At 61.5% G+C, this 18,654-nt stretch overlaps 3 protein-coding genes across 5 annotated transcripts in view; 1 reads left to right on the top strand and 2 right to left on the bottom strand.

Annotated features, from left to right (window-relative positions):
* Positions 1–4,357, bottom strand: part of EPN2 (epsin 2) — a 64,573-nt gene extending 60,216 nt beyond the window's left edge. The window contains exon 1 of the mRNA XM_056334204.1: positions 4,220–4,357. The gene's annotated coding sequence lies outside the window, so the exon portion shown is untranslated. The remainder of the gene's footprint in view (positions 1–4,219) is intronic.
* Positions 4,358–4,442: 85 nt separating this feature from the next.
* GRAP (GRB2 related adaptor protein) lies at positions 4,443–11,368 on the top strand. The gene is made up of 5 exons (XM_056334209.1): positions 4,443–4,664; positions 5,863–5,960; positions 7,227–7,349; positions 8,654–8,822; positions 10,524–11,368. The coding sequence occupies exons 1-5, from the start codon at positions 4,587–4,589 to the stop codon at positions 10,707–10,709; spliced, it is 654 nt and encodes a 217-aa protein (XP_056190184.1). The 5' UTR covers positions 4,443–4,586; the 3' UTR covers positions 10,710–11,368.
* The window catches only part of SLC5A10 (solute carrier family 5 member 10), a 41,354-nt gene continuing 33,685 nt past the window's right edge, over positions 10,986–18,654 (bottom strand). For 2 of the 3 annotated variants that reach the window (XM_056334206.1, XM_056334207.1), the window contains 6 exons: positions 15,983–16,090; positions 15,379–15,529; positions 12,896–13,064; positions 12,320–12,535; positions 12,053–12,142; positions 10,986–11,790 (listed from right to left, as the gene is read on the bottom strand). In XM_056334206.1, coding sequence (XP_056190181.1) covers positions 11,707–11,790; positions 12,053–12,142; positions 12,320–12,535; positions 12,896–13,064; positions 15,379–15,529; positions 15,983–16,090 — 818 coding nt within the window. In that variant the 3' untranslated portion in view covers positions 10,986–11,706. The remainder of the gene's footprint in view (positions 11,791–12,052; positions 12,143–12,319; positions 12,536–12,895; positions 13,065–15,378; positions 15,530–15,982; positions 16,091–18,654) is intronic. The other variant, XM_056334208.1, reaches the window with a different exon arrangement.

Raw genomic sequence — 18,654 nt, 5'->3', positions numbered from 1 at the left:
ATGTGGGGCCTCAGCGGGGCACCCGCTTCCTTGAGAGGCAGAGGATCCCCATCACATCCCGTGCCCCAGGCGTGGGTCGAGGCTGGTCCCCAGGCACACAGGCAGCTACCGGTGACGTGACAGCCCTGCACAGCGCACGTGTCAGCGGCGCCGGCTGCTGACCTGTGTGCCTGGCTTTATCTACATGCAGCATCTCAGGTGTGAGCTTAAAGTCGGGCTGAATCACCACAGCCACCCCCAGGCCAGCCCTGCTGCCGGGGTGCACTGCCCTGTTGCCTCGCTCTCCATGCCCCAGCACTGCTGGCATCCCCGGGGAGTAGCTGGTTGCCAACAAGCAGCCCAAGGCCAGTATTCCTACTCTGTCCCCACTCTCTGTGCCAGTGCAGGGCATTTATTCTGGTCTCCAGGCACTTGCTGGGGGGCAGCTGGTGGTCAGTGCAGTGGATCAGCCGTTCTCCTCCCTTCTTCACCTCATCTTCCCTGACCCTTCCTCCCCATCACCTCATCTCGCCAGCTCCATCCCCAGCCAAATGCAGACCCAGCAGCGCTGACTCAGCAGGGCCGGAGCTGCCTTCCCAATGTGGCAAGAGGAGCTGCCCCACGCCTGGTGCACAGACTGTGTGCGTGGGTGTGCGGAGAGCGTGGCAGCCACCGCAACCAGCCTGCCGTACGCTTTGCACAGCCCCTCGGCTCGGCAGGCAGTGCTTTGCTGCCAGGGACGGGCAGAGCTGGAGGCAAACGGGCTGCAGGGTTTCTTCTCAGGAAAACTACCCGTAGCGTCACAGCAGCCCCTTTCTCTGCAGCTCACTCAGGGTGGTGTCATGCTGTGGGTTTCCTTGTGCAGCGGTGAGAGGGGAAGCAGGGTGCGTGCTGGGCTGTGCTGCATTGCCGACCTGCGGGCACAGCACTGTGCGAAGGGACAGGACCCGTCCCTTTGCCTGTTGACTGCCAGGAGTGAAGCCCCTGGACACACTGGGGTCTGCGGTATGAGCCAGCTCGCATTGTCCAGCCCTGCCACCACCCAGGCCCAGCTTACAGCCCCTCCATGGGAGCCAAAGCCAGGCTTGAGACACCCCCCCCCCTCCTGTCCACCCCAAACAGCACGGTGGGCCATGGCGCAGCGAGGAGCTGCAGGGGGCACCGGCTGGAGAGGAGCTGGGGAGCCCCTGGTCACCTCCTTAACAAAGCTCCTCAGGTCTGCAGTGGAAGGGGAAGAGGCTCCCCTCCTTCCTCTTCCTCCCTCCTTCGCCGGGATTTTGCAGCCAGGTAAACACAGGATGTTGATGAAATGAGCTCCGCAGACTGGGCAACCCTGGAGTCAGCAGGACTCCCAGCGCCCACCAAGCAGCCCAGCGGCGGCTGTACAGAGGGGAATGGGTGATACCAGAGCTGGCTGCACCCCCTTCTGCCATCCCCAGGGTCACAAAACTACCCTGTGTGGAGGGAGAGGCAGCATGGGCTGAGGTCAAACCCAGGGCAGGGTGAGCTCCCTGGTTGTGCGCCCCTGGCTGAGCCCCTGCACCTCCATGGCCCTTGGGATCTCCTGGCAAGCTGGGCTGATGCTCACAGCACAGCACCAAGCACCTTACTCCAGGCTGCAGGCTTTGACACCCAACCAGCAGCAACCGTGTGGTACCTCCTGGGCCTCTCAGAATACTGGCGACACAGAGGAGGCAGGGGTGGGGGTACAGACCCCCTGGGATCACACCCTGCCAGGCATCAGCTCAGTACCTGCCGCTCATGGCTGGCACTGCAGGAACAGGCTCCGGTACAGCGTGTGCTGTACAAAACATGGCTACTTGACAAGGCACAAGAGGAAAGATGGGGAGGGGGGGGGGGGAAAACTTGTTTTTGTGTTTCTTGGATGTCTCAGGCCGGTGGTTAGTCAGCCGTTGGCTCCCAGACCGAGCCTTGCAGGGCTCTGCAGCACAGCCTCATGGCTGGCAGCCGGGTATCAGGGCAGTCCCAGGCTTCTTCTGAGGGCTCTGGAGAGCATGAGATGGGGTGGATTTGGGGCTGCTCATGAATAAGCAGAAAGGTTTTCCCAGGGAATTAAGCAGCTGGAGGACAGGATCTGATGGGCATCTCTGGTTTTGCAGTACCAGGATGCTTGTGGTCCCTTCGAGGGTTACCTGGAGGCAGCATGACGCTGCACGGGTACCAACCACCATGCTGGGCTCTGTTTCCCTCCTGGTATCGGGGCATCCCATCCCGCTCCATGGCAGTGAGTTGGGATGGGGCATCCAGAAACCAGCTGAATGCAGGAGTCTTTGGCTCACAACCCTGAAATGGGGCTACAGACTGCTCCGCCATCCCGCCCAGCTCACTTCTCAGGTGCTGGGTGCTGCTGTCACCCCCGCAGTGACCACATGTGCTCAGCCAATAGCCAGAGACAGCAAGCCATAAGCAGACCACAAGGAGCCACGAGCACGAGCAAGCAGAAGGGACCTGGCCCCTTGGCAGGGACGTCAGCCAGGGCAGCGGGAAGGATGGAGGTGAGGGAAGAGGGGACAGGGAAGGGGATGTGATGTAGGAGGTGGCAGGAGAGAGATGCCAAAGGAGCTGCCTGCTTTGGTAGAGCATGACTAGATGGGGCATGTGGCACTGTCCCCAGTGTCCCCAGTGTCCCTGTGCTGCCATCTGCTGGCAGGTCCCAATCCTGCTCTGGTCCTGAGTCCAGGCACTGTGCCAAGGCCTGGGGACCCCCTGTCACCCCACTGTCCTGTGGCCTGCTCCCGGGCACACAGGGCAACATGGCACCATGCATGGCTCTTGGCCAGACCCCCCAGGGTGCCCTTCAAGCCTCCCTGCAGCGAGCCCAAGGAAGCCGAGCCCCAAAACTGCTCCCGGCGTCCACCCAAAGCACAGCAGGCCCTCATCCCACTCTAACCTGCTCACTGGGCTGCTGGTTTCCCCCACACCACCCCTCTTCCAGTGCTCAGGCACCTCTGTGCCCAGCTCACTCCCCACCTTATCATACACCCTTCACAAGCAGCCTGCCTGAGCACGGGCTGAGTATCATCTCAGTTGTGCTGGCAGACGCAGGGACAGGATCAGACCCTTGGCTGGCAGCAGGTTTGGAGCAGCAGCGCTGCTGGGGCTGGTTTCTCCAGGGATCATCCAGCTCCGCTTCTCACCCAGGCTGCCTAGCAGCGGAGGAAGCTCGCCCTGAGACAGCCCAGGGTCTTGCTGGGCCACAGAGATTTGCTGAGTCCAGTCCTCCTCGTGACAGGCATGCACATACCGAGCCTCTTCCCACGGCCCCCCCTGCCCTCCCCGGCCTTCCCAGCATCTCCATTTCCCCTGGGACCAGCAGGTCTTGGGGCCATGCTGGGGATAATGGTTGGGGACCAGAGCCTTGCCAGGTCTGGGGACACCTAGGCCCACCCTACACATTCCTCTCTGCTTCCTATGGGCACTGGGACCCTGAAAATAACCTTGGTGGGGTGTTAAATGGCATTTGCTTTTCGGATACATTTGGGAAGCGAGGTTAGGGAGGAGGCAAATGACAGAGATGGTGTCCCCACAGAGGCCCTGCAAGTACCACAGCTCATCCCTCCCCAGGCAGATGGCAGCGTCCTGCTCCTTGCCGGAAAATGCCCAAATCCATGGGCAGGGATTGAGCTGCAGCTGTCCCCAGTTTAATTCCTCACAGCCAGGCAGTGTCCAGCGGATTTTCTGTGCGCTTCATGCCCCGGCCCACACGCATGACGGGAAGGCTGCACAGCATAGCAGACCTTGCTGTTGGGAATGATGCCCTGCGTGCGAGCCCTGCAGACTCAGTGCCTGACTTCCACGAGAGCTGCAGGAAGTCGTTTTAGACTAAAAGGGTGTTTTTTTTGCCACAGCCCTGCAAAAGAGAGCTGGAAAAAATCAACCCTCTGAGGGCCACAACCCAAAAAGCCATTAACAATTGTGCTGAAACCTCGCTGTTCAGAGCTGGGACCTGGCATGTAGGTTTTGGTCAGATTTCCAAACAAACCAGGTGTGTGCACCCACCCTGCCTCCCTGCACCTCTGCCCATGCCACCCTCTGTGAGGTTTTTTTTTTCCAAAACAGCCATTCCCACCAGGCCACCTTTCAAAGGCTGTGCTGGCTGCTCAGCCCTTACAAGACATCAGAGACTCCCCCATCAGCACTACCACCCTGCTAGCCATGCTCTCCAGTCATGCTTCACCCACATCCTCAACCTGTGTGTCCAGCCCCACCTCCACCTTACCCTGTGGATGCCCATGCTGCTGCCCACAGCAGAGGTGATGCCAAACTGTGCTGCCAGCCGACGTGCCTGGGTCCTTTTCCAGATGGGGGGCCCTGGCATCCAGGCAGGCTGGCAAGGCTCCCCCCTCCTCCCAGCACATCTGGGCAGCTGTGCCCGCCAGCAACATCCCCGCGTGGTGCTCACCGTTTCGCCCCAGTAGCTTGCTGACATCAGCGCGGTTTCCTGCCTGCCGGCACCTCTGCACCGTGTGCTCGCCCTGTTACCCCCACAGCCGCACGCCGTGGGGCGGCGAGCCCCAGGCAGCCCCACACCTCTGGCACGGTGAGCCCCCAGGACCTCTTGAAACCACCCTGTGACAGCCAGGACCATGGAGTCAGTGGCTCTGTACAGCTTCCAGGCAACGGAGAAGGATGAGCTCCCCTTTCAGAAAGGGGACACCCTGAAGGTAAGAGGGCAGGGGGGTCACCAGCCATGGAGGGGGTCAGATGCTGCTGCTTTGGGGGACAGAATGGTCACACAGCATGGGGGTGACACCGGCCCTTTCATTGCACCTTTGTTGCCTCTTTGGGACTTTCTGTGCCGTGTAAGGAGCCATCCTTGAGGTTTTCAGGGTGTGGGGCAGCATCCCCAGCAGCAGTAGGTACCGCTTGTCTTTGCCACCAGTCACATCTCCAGAGAGGACCCAGCTGGGACATGGCATGTGGCCTCCCTGGCCATCAGTGCCACCAGCTGTGCTCTGCAGCAGCCCCGCCAGGGCTGGAACATATTTTCCCCACCCCACAGAGGCACTGGGGGCCGTCAGGAACCCGCGGCAGGGAGCATGTGCCCAAATGCCCACCCATGTGCTGGCATCGGGACAGGCTCTTGGATGCCACCTGGGAATCCCAAAAAGTTGCATTGGGGCTCTGAACATCCCCAGGGGACTGCAGCCCTGCGATGGGGGTGAGGGCCACCTGGCCCACGCTGCCCAGCCGCTCACCCTTCTCCATGGAGCTGATGCTGCAAAGCCAGCAGCTCTTCCTGGACCCCCAGCACCCTCCAGCCCCCCAGGGGTACAGCCAGCCCTGGGGAGGGGGAGGGCATGACCCAGCTGTAACCCAGGGCCCCAGACCCGCCATGCCCGTCCCTGCGTGTTTTCCCCACGGCCCCGGCGCTGTGCCCCGGGGTTTCGGATCCTGTTTGCACAGCTGTGCCGGCCCGCGGGCCCCTGCGTGGGAGGCTGGAAAATGGTGTCGCACAGAAACGGGTGTCAGTGCCCCTGCTCGCACCAGGGAGCTTCCTCCCACGGAGCACCCAGCTGCCACCACCCCAGGGGGACACAGGGGCCTGGCTGCCACCCCAGCTCCTCCAAGGACAGAATTTACCCTCTTCCCTGGCCAGGAGTTTGGGGTAACACTGGGCACCCCCCAGCTGCCAGCACCCATGTTGAGCCAGACTGTGAGCCGAGGAAGGCTGGAGGGAGAAGCCAGCTCGGTACAGGTGCCCCAACCACCCCCAAAACATGTTACCTTTGTCAGAGCCCCCTTTTCCCCAGGTTTCAGTGGGGGGTGTGAGGTCTGGGGCAGCAGTGGGGGTCCCACTTGGCCTCTCTCCCAGGGAGACAGCAGCTGGGCTGACCCCTCCCTGATCCTCTCTTGCCTTAGATCCTCAACATGGAAGATGACCAGAACTGGTACAAGGCTGAGCTGTACGGCTGTGAGGGCTTCGTCCCCAAAAACTACATCAAGGTCAAGCCGCATCCGTAAGTAGCATCCCACTGTGGGGAAGGGTGGCTCAAAGCCCTGCTCTGCTAGCACCCACCAGCTCCAGGACATCCTCTCCCACCACCCAGGCAGCGATCCCAATGGTGCATCCCGATGCCCAAAGGTTTGCCACAAGCCAGGGTAGTCCCACACATGGGGAAACTGAGTCACAGGGCAATGCAGCAGCAATGGGGTCTGCCTGCCGGGTCATTCTGCCATTGCCACCACAGCCAGAGGGGATGGGAGACAGCAGCATGCCCATGTACCCCCAACACACAGAAATTCAACCCTTACGCTGGGCTGCCCGCTAAACAAATGATAATTGGGGAACAACAAAGCATTATGGGATTACGACTGCATTAGACACAATCCTATTACTGTGTTATTAAAGCCCAGCATAATCCACCCCTGTTTTAACCTGTGTTTTATGTATCATTATCCCTGGTAAATCACATTTAAATGCCATAGCAAAACCTGCTCGGGGCTGCGGCTGGGGAGCAGGAATGCTGGGCTCGGGGCAGCCTGGGGCAGATCCCATTGCCTCTCCCAGATCCCATTGCCTCTCCCAGATCCCATTGCCTCTCCGGCTTCAGTTAACAAGCCGGGATGGGCAAGACGCGACCTCTTCCTGTGCAGCACCTGGAGGGCTGGCACTGGGAGCTGCTCTGTGCTGGAGTCCATGCCTGATCATTCACGAGGCTATTTTAAAAGAGTCTCCATGGCCTGGGGCTCCCAAATACACCAGCTCAGCCTTGGCAGGGACAGGAGGTGGGGACTCTGCTCCTCCACTTCATTTTGGCAGCTGCCAGCAATGCAGGCAGGAAGGGTTTCATCCTGGCACAGAGGGATTCCTGCTCTGTGAACCCCCCTGTAGCACCTGCAGGGCTGTTCTCACAGTCCCCGTGGGACATGTGGGAGGAGTAGGGGGAAAGGCAGCCAAGTGGGGGATGAGGCATGTGGTGCGGCAAGGTGGGTGACAGGATGCGGTTGCAACTGTTGGTGATGCTGCACTCGCCCAGGCAGCGCATGAGGACACATCGGCACCCACAGCACCCTGTGATCCACCCCTGCAAAAGTGCTGTGGTAAATCGGGGAGGAGGGGAAGGGAGAAACCGCTGCCAGGGGGTCCCAGCCCCATGGGGAACCCGACAGGGACCCCGCTCCCACCGGCACCGGGGCTGTTGGTGCCTCCATCCCGCGGGGTGGGGATGCAGCACTGGGATGTCGAGGGGTGGCTGCATGGCTGAGCCCGGTGCCCCTGGCAGGTGGTACGCAGGCAGGATCTCCCGGCACCTGGCAGAGGAGCGGCTCCTCGAGCGCAAGTACCTGGGAGCCTTCCTGATCCGCGACAGCGAGAGTGCCCCAGGGGAGTTCTCCATCTCCGTCAAGTAAGTGGCCACGGGATGCGGATGGGCACGTGGCAGGATGGGCAAGGGACCCCTGCAGCCCCTGCTTTGGGGACCAAGGGAATCAGGCCACCCTTGTGCGTGCTCCCTGCTGCGGTGCCGAGGAAGGGATGAACGCCCTGCCCTGCTCCGGCTGCTTTGAAGGGGTTGGGGGCTGCAGAGCCGTGTCCCCCAACACGTCCAGGCACAGTCTTGCACAGGGCCGCCTTCTTCCCTCTGCAGCCTCATGCTCTGCCTCCACCCCCACTGCTTTCTGCTCCCTTCCTACACCAGTGGGCTGCATCGCTGCTTTGCCCAGTGTCCCTCGCTGGGGCGCCCCTAAATACAGCCACACGGGTAACGATGGGGCTGGGGCCAAGCCGCCAGCACAGCCCAGGGGGCGTGGCCTGGAGGAGCAAGTTACCCAGAGCATCCCCAGGGACCAAGGGCTTCGGCATCCCAGTGCAGTGGGGCAGATGGTTTCGGCATCGACGGCCAGGGCTGTACGAAGGCAGCGTGCCCCCCGGGCAGAGCGTGCCCTCTGGGCTTCTCACCCCACCGCTGCCCCTTCCCTGCCCGGGGCCAGGGTAGCAGGAGCCAGCCCCAGGCCAACCAGGCACTTTCTCACGCTGCTAATCTCTAATTAAGTGTTTAAGGAGGTTCTTGCCCATAATGAAAGGGAGAGTGTTCTGCAGTGCGTCACCAGCATGGCCAGGTCCCTGCCCCTGCCCGGGGGCCTGGCAGCAGCCAGTCACTGCAGCAGCCCCATGCCAGTGCGGGCACCCCAACCTGCCACCCCCAGGCACACACCGAGGGGTGCCAGCATGCGGGGCTGACGAGGGAAATCCCCACCTACCACGTCCTCCCGTGGCTTGGGGGTCCCCAGGGGTGCAGCGGATTTAGGAGCCTAAGCCCAGCCTTTGCAGTCCCCTCCTGGTACGTGCTGAGCTGAGACCTGCAGCTCTCACCACACTTTCCTCAGATATGGCCCCTGTTTGCTCCCTGGACAAAGCCACCTGCCCTACACGGGACCGATGCTGCCAGCCCCAAGCCCACAAGCATCCTGCTGTGCCGGGGCTGGGTGCTGAGCTTCAGCTGCATCTGGGATGAGCTGTGGCAGGTCTCAGCTGTGGGCTGTTGTATGTGCTGAGGACCCCCTCGGGCTGACTGTCACCCCTGGCTATGGCAGGATGGGTGTAGTGGGACCGGTGGGCGCAGATGGACCCCGCACAGCCTGACCAGCTGGAATGGGGTCTCGATGCTGCCAGCATCCCAAGGCCGGAATAACATCTGTCCTCTTTCCACAGTTATGGGCAGCATGTCCAGCACTTCAAGGTGCTCAGGGAGAGGAACGGCAAGTATTTCCTCTGGGAGGAAAAGTTCAACTCCCTCAATGAGCTGGTGGATTTCTACAGGACGACCACCATTGCCAAAAAGCAGCAGATCTTCCTCCGGGATGAGGACCAGACCCAGGAGGTACCATCAGGGGATGGGGCCGTGGGGACACACGGAGCTGGGGTGTGGGGTGATGGCATGGCTGGCAGCAGGGCCCAGCTAGGAGCTCATTTCTGATCCCCTTTGGAATCCCACATTGTTCCCCTGGTACCAGGGTTGCCACCACCCTGCTATGGTCCATGGGGAAACTGAGGCACGGGACAGGCCGGTGGGTCAGCAGCACTGCCATGGTCTCGCTTTGCCCCGGACTGTGCTCGCAGGGAGGCATCACGGGGCTGCAGCTCCTGGGGGACAGGGGTTTCCTCCTGCCTGAACCTTTCCTGCTCCTCCCTGCCAGCCACGGGACACTGGTGACAGCTAAGAAACAGAGAGGGACAACAACACAGAATCACAGAATCATTTAGGTTGGACAAGACCTCTAAGATCACCAAGTCCAACTGTTAACCCAGCACTGCCCAGCCCACCACTAAGCCCTGTCCCCAAGCACCGCATCTACGTGTTTTTTGAACACTTCCATGGATGGTGACTCCACCACCTCCCTGGGCAGCCTGTCCCAGTGCCTGACCACCCTTTCCGTGAAGATATTTCCCCTAATATCCCATCTAAACCTCCCTGGTGCAACTTGAGGCTGTTTCCTCTTGTCCTGTCGCTTGTTACCTGGGAGAAGAGACCGACCCCACCTGGCTACAGCCCCTGTCTGGGGAATGTGGAATGGAAGCAAATGGCCCAGCTCTGGGACTGGTTCCAGCCCCTGGGTGCAGGCTTCCCCTCACACGAAGCATCCTGGGGTTCTGGACCCAAACCCCTCCGTGAGCCCCCTCAAGGCTCAGCTCCCCCTGGCTGCAGTGTCCCCACCCAGGGGGACAGGGACATCCCAGGTGCCTGGCTGGCACTTGTCCCTGTGCTCAGGCTTGTTTCAAGGTGGTGTCAAACAGGAGAGGGTGCGACAGCAGGTGACAGGCAGTGCTGCAGGGAAGCCATCAGGGTGGAGAAAAGCCACCCGGTGCAGCTCAGCAGCGCAGGGCAGGGCAGCTCACCTCGGGCTCATACCACTGTCCCTCGGGCCAGGGGTGATGCCCAGGGCGGGTGACAGAGCCCGACCAGCTTGGGACAGGGCGCAGGCAGCTTCAGGCAAGCTCCAACAAAGCCAAGCCCTGGGGCAGTGGTGGTGGAGCTGGTGAAACTGGGCCCTGGGAGCTGGGCTGGGGGCAGCTCCAGCACCCAGGGGGGTCCAGGAAGGACCTGGGAAGAAGCGGGGTGCCAGCTGCCTCCGCGGGGCAGGGCTCCCCCGGGCACCCATCTTGGCTTTCCTGGGAAGCAGGAACAGGGAGTCTTGTGCCCTGGGATGCTCCTCTGCACCCCAGGCTCTGCCCTGTACCCCAGGGTGCTCCCTGCACCCCAGGCTCTTCCCTGCACCTCAGGGTGTTCCCCCACACCCCAGGGTGTTTCCTGCACCCCAGGCTCTGCCCTGCACTCAGGGCTGTCCCTAGCACTGTGGCTTTTCCCATGGCAGGATTTCCCTAGCTCCAAACCTTCATCCTCAAAGCGGGCACCTCAGGCCCCCCCACACCTACGTTCTGGCTGCCCAAGGCTGGTCCTTGCCACGCAGTGGCATGACATCCCTGTCACACTGGGGACACCAGCAGTGCAAGGCATTGCAGAGGGGCTGGTGGATGGGGAGACCTCTCCCCCCACCAACCCCTGCCCTCCACTTCCCGCCAGGTGAGGAGACCCAAATTCGTGCAAGCCCAGTTTGACTTCTCAGCCCATGACGGCTCCCAGCTGCCCTTCCTCCGTGGGGACATCATTGAGGTCTTGGACTGCCCCGACCCAAACTGGTGGCAGGGGAAGATCTATGGGCGCGTCGGCCTCTTCCCCCGCAACTACGTCCACCCCATCCGCAAGTGAGCTGCCGCCAGCGCTGTGGGTCCCCCCGCTGCCCCCCACTCACCGGAGCTGCTTTGTGCCTGCCCGCGGACTGCACTGCATCCCCACGAACGGTGCCTGTCCCCACGCTGGGCTGCCAGCGCACCAGGTCCTGGTGCCGTGTGGGCTGTACTGGAGGTAGAGGCCAGGCTGGTGGTGATCCCCATCCAGGGCTGCCCAGCTCTGGTGCTCTGAAGCATCAGCGACGGCTGAACCTGCTCCCCGACCCAGGAGACCCCCACCGCTTCCAGCCCAGGCATTGCCTCTTGCTGCGGGCTGGCAGCGGCGCTCCCCTGGGAAGGAGCACAGAGCATCAAACCAGGGCCATAAAAACTTTTCCAGAGCCACAACCCAACAGGTGGCAGCAACGGAGGTGAAGAGCATGTACCCCAAACCTTTGCTCCTCGCCAGACCCGGTAAGTGAAGCCCGGGCTCCAGGGAGGGCTGCAGGCAGCCAGGGTACAGCCGGGCTTGGTACCTCCTCAGAGGGGTGCCAGGGCTCAGGGCACCAGGGGGAGGCTGATCCGGGGGGATTCAGTCCTGTGGGTGCTGTTCATAGCTGCAAATTGTGGCTCTTCTTAAATATATATATATATTTTTTTTTATTTAGAGCTAGTAAAACATGTTTGGGTGACACCCTCGAGTGTGGCTGCTCCTTTTCCACCACCAGCTCGGGGATCCTGTGGTCGCACTCACACACCTGCTGCTTTGCTGTGGTTTTGCTTCCCCTGCAGCCCTTATTCACCCTCCCCAATACTTCTCCCCAGACCCCCCGCGGGACTCAGTGCCCCCGCAGGTGCCCCCCACATCTCACAGCCCCATGGGATGTATTCAGGGTCCACACTGCTGAGAACACCCAGCTCACTGCACCAGTGGATTTAAACATCCTGTATCCCAAATGTGAGATAAAAACTATCACCCAAATTCCCATCTCTCTCCCCTTCCCAGCACCTTTCCACCCCTGGGGGCTGGCAGGCCGCTAGGCAAAATAGGCATAGCAGAAAATATTGATGCACATGAGGATAACGGCATTGATGCTGCAGATGCGGGCCCAGAAGGGGGGCTCCGTCGCATCCTTGAGGATCATGGCCGAGGATCCCTCTGCCTTTGACGGCTGCTGGCTGCCCGGGGTGGCTGAGCAGGAACCTGTCACAGAAGGACGGGGAGTGTGGGGAACGGAAGGCCACGGGGACCAGCCACCTCCTTGGGGGTGGCACAGTCCCTGAGAAACTGAGGCACAGGGCATCCATGGTGTCCTGCTGCCCATCGCAGGCAGGGAGCTGGGGGCACTGAAGATGTCTCCCCTGTTAGACACCCCCAGGGACACACTCACCATCAGGGGGTCCCTGGGATATGCCATCCACAGAGGGCTTGGGGGGCTTCCGCGAGAGGGTCCACCAGGTGAGATCCTTCAGCTAGAAACCAGGATGAAATTTGGTGAGAAAACACCCACAGGCCAGACCCCTCCACGGGGACCCCTCTGGCCGAGCTTGGGGTGCACGTGGGTGACACCAGTGTCTCTGGCCAAGGAGGTCCAGTGGGTGGATGCAGCTGTGGGGGCCAGGGTGAGGGGTCTTGGGTGCCCTACTGACCTGGGCCAGAGGTGGTGGGGAGGTCAGCAAGCTGCCCCCCACCACGATGGTGCCCGTGGCGGCGCACAACAGCATGGCAAAGTGCAGGTAGTGGATGTCAGCAAGCAGCCAGGGCCGCCTGTCAGGGACTCCGCAACGGGGTGGGGGGTGCACCAGCTCCAGCCCCATCCTGGCCAGTCCCAGCACCAGCCCTGCCATCAGGCCCCAGAAAGCTCCCTGCAAAGCAAAGGTCTATGGGGGGATGTCTGGAGCAGGAACAGTCACTCTGCACCCCAGCTGGCTGACCCCTGGCCTAATCCTGCATCCCCTCCGCAGGGGATGTCACCATCAGCTGTGCTACACTTGGTGGCCATGCATGGTGGCACCTGCCTCCTCCTCCTCCTCCTCTTCGTCACCCACCAGCTCCCTGGGGAAACACCAGCCAGTCTCAGTTCCTCTTTGCAGTGCTTCCAGCATCACCTCTCTCCTTCCAGCAACCCCCCGAACCCTGCTGAGTCCCTGGGAGCAGGGTGGGCAGGGAGGTGTTGGCACCACCCCATGTACACAAGCATCCCCAGGGCCACCCCGACCACATACCTGCTCGTTAGCTCGGGGCCAGAAGACAGCCAGGATGAAGACAGCAGTGACAGGGGGAGCCAGGTAGCTGGTGACAGCCTGGATGTAGACGTAGAGCTGACCACCACTGGAGCTCTGCAGGATGGGGATCCAGACCACGCTGAGAGCCACCAGCACCACCGTGACCACCCTGTGAGCAGCAGCAATGCTCTGCAGGGTGATGAACCTGTCCCACCTACACCTCCTTGCACCCGCGGCATCACCGTGGTGGTGGGGGTTCCCCAGGGTCAGGGGTTGGGTCCCAGCACCGGTGAAGAAAAGCTGGCCAGGGGATGCAGGTGGGTCAGCAGGAGGATGCTCACTGCCAGGTGACATCCCCAGGGCTGTGGAGGATGCTAATTATGCCAGTGCAGGCTCCATCCCAGGCAGGTGAGTGTTCCCCAGGCCCCCATCCACCCCCAGAGGCTGCAAAGTTGGACCCCCATAGGGAGACACTGGGCAATGGGTGCTTTTGCTATGAAAAGTCCCCAGCTGTGGAGGCTGGGTGCTCTGGCCAGATTTGGGTGATGCCCTCAGCACCCCCGCATCCAGCCAAAGCACCCAGCTGAGAGCCAGGGACGTGGGCTGAGCTGCCTCGTGCTCAGCTCCCCCCAGCCTGGCTGCAACGGAGGGGTGCATTTGTCCCCCAACACCATCCTGTCCCCATCCTCACCCAAAGCCCAGCCGCATCTTGCGGCATCACCCTCCTCCGAAGCGGGAGGCGCTGGCCAGACCCCAGCTTTTTGGGCCCAATCTGAGCAGGCTGGGCAGGACATGTCCTGCAAGCTGCTGTATTTATAGCTCTGCCTGGCTTGTTTACAGCTTTGCAGAATTACCTATATCTCCATCTGCTCACCTCGAAAAGCAGAAGTAGAAAAAATAACATAAAATAAAATAAAAAAAAAAGCAATGAAAGCATCTCTAGTCAGAACCCCCGCTGCCTGCCTGGTGCTTTGGAAAGAGGAAGCAGCCTGAGCACAGAATGCGTGTCCTGACCCAAGGGCAGGAGGAAACCCCTGTGCTTGGTATGTCTTTAAGCCACAGAAGATGCTAAAAGGTCATGGGAAAAATACCGGAATGTCTGAGCATGGCGGTGAGCTGGGGGTGCTGCGTGGCCGTACCCCGCTCTGCACACAGCCTGAGGTGGGGATCCGGGCAGGGATGGGGGCAGAGCCTGGCACAGCCTGGGGGGGATTCGGGCAGGATCGGGTGTTCTCATCACTGTGCCATCACCTGAGCACAGAGCATGCATCAAACACCAGCAGGGTTTTCCAGCTGATGGCACAGCCATGGCAGGAGCTCAGGCCCCCAGGTCCAGGAACTGGGACCTCTCTCCAGGTCCATGATCAAACCCCTTCCCTCCCTGTGCTGAGCCCCAGGGCACCCCCACCCTGGCAGGTCCAGGGGATGGTTGGGACCCCCGGGACAGCTACCCAGAAATAACCCCACGCCACCTATCCCTGTGCTGGCAGGTGGAAAAACCTTAAACAACTTAAGCAGCTTTTTTTTTTTTTCTTTTTTTCCTTTCCAAAACATTTATGGTTGGCTGTGTCCCTGCAGGGCCGTCTGGCAGCGATGCGCAGCGCCCTGCTTGCACAAATCACCCGATGCACTAATGCATCACCCGGGATCGGCCGCAGCAGCGGCTCCCGCCCAGGGCAGGCAAAGCCCTTTGCAAATACTCATTAGCCATCCCCGGGAAAGCTCTCCAGCGTTATTACACCCCTTGTCACAGCACCAAAGCCAGTGTCAGGGAGGGGCGAGGTAGGCCCCGAGACACGCACCCCACCGGTTCCCACGGGGGAGCCGTGCAGGACTGCAGTTCCCCGGGATCGCTGCCCATCCCCTTCCCACCCTGCGGAGACGGAGGATGCCAAGGAACGGCTGCTCCTGGAGCCGCCAGCCCAGCCAGCCCTCCCCGCAGCCCCAGCAGAGCCCAGCCAAAGCCCTGACCCAGATTCCCTCCTTGTTATTGTCTGCCCTGCGCCGAGGACACTCCCGCGCACCCCGGCACCACGCCGGGCATTCCCCAGCGCTGACTCCACCGCCCCGAGCGTGGCACTGCGGGCAGGGTCCCGGGCTCCCCGCTGGCACCCACCAGCCCCCGGAGCAGCTGGGCATGTGCAGGCAGCGCTGCGCTTTGTGGCTCGGCCGAGGTCTCCCATGTGCTTCGCTTGCAACCCCGGCGGGGAGCAGCCCCTGGCTTCCCCTGGAGAACGGGGTGGAGGTGGCGAGGGAGAGACTTCACGCCGGGCACAGCTCAGCTCCCCCAAGCGCCCCGAGCACCCCGTCTGCCCTTCCAGCGCTTCCAGACGTGCGTTAATCCCAGGGCTGGCTTTCCTTTCATAAGCCAGGCTGAGCACAGGCACTTTGCAGGCTCCCAGGCGCAAAGGCACGTCAGAGGGCCAGCCCAGCCCCACCAGTCTCCCTGAAACCCAGGGGCTCTCCCAAACCCCGCTCCCTACCTGCCCACCAAGAGCAGCTCTCGCTCGCCAGCCCCTGGCCTAAGCTTCCTCCAGATGTCCATGGTGAAGAGGGTGCTGCTGCTGTTGAATATGGAGGTCAGGGATGACATGAGCGCGGCCATCATCACCGCAATCATCAGACCCCGCAGTCCTGGGGAAGAGAGGGACTGTCAGGGAGCAGCTGAACTGGGGGAGGGGAGGGGATGGGGTGGGATGCGACCGCCCCACTGCTTCACCCAGGGGTAATGCCTCCCCCTCCGCATGCACACACTGGGATTCTCCCTGGGGTAAACACAGGGTTTGGGGACACCCAGCAGCACCTCGGGATGCTGGGACCCTGCGCTGCCCCGGGGTCACCCACATCCCCTGACCTCACTTCAAGAGTCACCCTTGGAGAGGCTGCATGGGCCACCCCAGGCACAAACCCATCCAGACCGTCCACGGGGTCATCCCATCCCTCCCCCGCCCTCCCCGACATCCAAGCTGCGACGAGCTGCACGTCATGTATTTATAATATAAACTTAGCACATGACATTTCATAGGTTACACAAACATTTGCAGCAAAGCCTGGTGGAGGCAGAGCCGCCCCTTCCCACCCACCTACCGCTGGGCATCAGCTCCACCACCAGCTTGGGGTAGGCGATGTTGGAGCAGCCCACGGCCGTCCCGCACACGCGGGTGCACTCCTCAGGGTCCACGCAGGCCACGGTGTCTAAGGGACAAAGGCAGGTGAAGTGTCAGGACCCCTCCTGGGGCAGGGGCCAGCCCAGCACCCCCTCCCTCCCCTGGCAGCCCCTTCCACTGGGGCAGATATTGCCCCTTTGCTATGGTCACAACGTCCAGACCTCGGCAGAGGACTGGGTGGAGGAACAGGGAGCACATCCCACATGGAGATCCACTTCTGCCTCCCCCCCAGCCTGGTTCCCCTCCATCATCCTCAACACAGCCAGGATCCAGCCCAGCAGCACCACCCTCTTGCACCCAGCCCAGCTCCAGTCCCACCTACCCCCACCGAGCCCTCTCCACATTAAAGCCAGCGACAGCCACCCCGGGGGGGGGGACCTCCAGAGCTGAGATGGGCCCCACCAGGACCTGGGGCTCTGGCCGGAGGTGGCAGAGCCCGGCGGGCAGGCGCTGCCCTCCCCACGCACGGGGCCAGGCGGGTTCATGCACCGTTGCAGCAATTACCCCAGCATGGGCAGCACCCAGCAGCTTCGCAGGACGCGCGTGGCAGCTGGCCAGGATCGTCAACGCCCAATTACTTCTATGTCTCAACGAGTGCTGAACCCTTTTTTTTTATTGTTATGCTCATCAAATATTGAAATGGATGGAAATTAATGTCAGGCATAAATATGGATGGGCTGCCTGGCTCTCCGGTCAGCATGCTCCTGGCGAGAAGCACAGGGAGCAGCACAGGTGATCTCTGCACGCAGCTGGGACCGTCACCCCAGCCCCCCTGCATGGTGGCTGCTGCCAAAGTGGGGTGCAGCCCTCAGCCCCCCAGCAGCAGCATCTGGGGAAGGCAAACACTAGCTGGGAACACATTGGGGCTTTCAGTAAAAAAGCGCGGGTTGCGATGGGGATGCGATGGGAATGCAGCATAGGGTGCAGGCAGCAACCACAGGCAATGCTCAGCACATCCCAAGGACGCTAAAAAAGCCCAGCTTGGGCTGTCTTTCCCCAGGGTTAGAGTCAGCACTGGGGCTCCAGCGACTCTGCCCTCCAGCAGCTGAGTAAAGCTGCCATCACCGCTCTGTGCCTCAGTTTCCCTCTCTCTAAAACACCACGTTGCGTGCGGCTGCATGCAAATGGCTGGCGGCAGGCAGGTGGAAGATGCTTCAGAGGACAAAGCAGTGTCTGGGCGTTATAGCCCAGCTGAAACACCCACTCCAGGGCTCAGCTCTGTCACTGAACCCCTCAGTGGGACCGGGAGCATGCAGGAAGCAGGAGCCAAGCCCAGCAGGGCAGCCGGAGCCCCTGAGCCAGGAGCAGGACCCAGCGTCCTACCCCGCTGCTTTGCTTTGTCATTAGGCCCTCTGCTAGAGATGGGAAATTAATTAGGAGCTTGTAATTAATGCTTCCATCTGCAGCCGGGAGGAGCCGGCCCTGGTGCTGGCTGTGGGAGCAGGGCTGTGTCTGCGCCAGGTGCTGCCTGTCCGGCTGGGTCAGCTGGTGGCGGTCGAGTGGGGCCACCTGTGATGGCAGGGACCAACCTGCTCGGCCACAGCAACCTGTCCCTGCAGACAGGCAGGGGATCACAAAGGACCTGCCGGCTTTTCCCCTGCACCGGGCTTCATGCAAGCCAGGGGCTGAATTCCCCACGTGGGGTGAAGACTTCTGGGTTCTCCATCCTAGGGGACTGGGGACAGGTGACCCCGGCATCTTCACCCCACCCAGGGTCAGGCGATGCTCCAGGCGTGGGCTCTGTGGTCCCAATCCCCGCCCAGCAGCGCAGCTGTAGGAGCCAGCACATCGCACGATGGATGGGATGCCACATTTATGCCGCTGTGTAATAAATCATGAGCACACACACCCCACTAAAGAGACCATAAATCTCCTTGCACAATGAAAATGGAGCCAGGGCAGTCAGTGGTGGCTGAGGTGGGTACAACCGCAGCACGCTCCAGCCACGCCATGCACACCCACGCTGGAGGCGCCTGCCCTGATCCAGGGCATCTCCCAACGTACCGGGGCTGGGCCACCCAAGGGGGACAACAACGGGGGATGAGGTGCCGGAGCTCCCCTGTGGGTGGTGGCTGGGCGCTCGGCTCTGTCACATTTGCTGTCCCAGGTGCAACCCCATCAGCCAGGGGGGAAGGGGCCCTGCCAGCTCAGCAGGGCTGGGACCTCACCCCAAATACCCAGGTTTGGCTCTAGCACCCTCGGTCTCTGCTGCACCCCTCGCTGCCCAGGCCACCATGTGGAGGTGACATCCCACCACGGGGGCAGCGCAGCCTTTACATAAAGTCATCAGCTCCATCTCAAACACCTCCTGAACTGATAGGCAGCAGGAGCCGAATGCTTCGTTCCTCTTCATGTTCTGATCCCAACACACAGCTGTCGCATCCCCATATCCCGGTGTGCGTCCCCGCCTCACTGCCACCTCCCGCACACAACAGACCGGGGCTAAGCACAGCCCAGTGCACAATTCCACACCGGGGGGTGGGCAGGGGGTGATTTTGCCAGCCTTTGCCGTGCACTCACATAAACCCCTTTAATCCAATGCAAGGGGAGAAAAGCCAACGGCTCCCCAAAGCAGCCCATTACTGCAACTTA

Source organism: Falco biarmicus, chromosome 4, assembly GCF_023638135.1.
Source record: "Falco biarmicus isolate bFalBia1 chromosome 4, bFalBia1.pri, whole genome shotgun sequence".
Classification (NCBI taxonomy): Eukaryota; Metazoa; Chordata; class Aves; order Falconiformes; family Falconidae; genus Falco; species Falco biarmicus.
Note: the sequence above shows the minus strand (reverse complement) of the source record. Positions and strands in the feature narration are given on the sequence as shown.

Excerpts from the sequence above, each read along its gene's own strand:
- GRAP (XM_056334209.1), top strand. The coding sequence starts at position 4,587 with ATGGAGTCAGTGGCTCTGTACAGCTTCCAGGCAACGGAGAAGGATGAG. Across the intron at positions 4,665-5,862 it reads AGAAAGGGGACACCCTGAAG|ATCCTCAACATGGAAGATGA; the intron begins GTAAGAGGGCAG and ends CTCTTGCCTTAG. Across the intron at positions 8,823-10,523 it reads ATGAGGACCAGACCCAGGAG|GTGAGGAGACCCAAATTCGT; the intron begins GTACCATCAGGG and ends ACTTCCCGCCAG.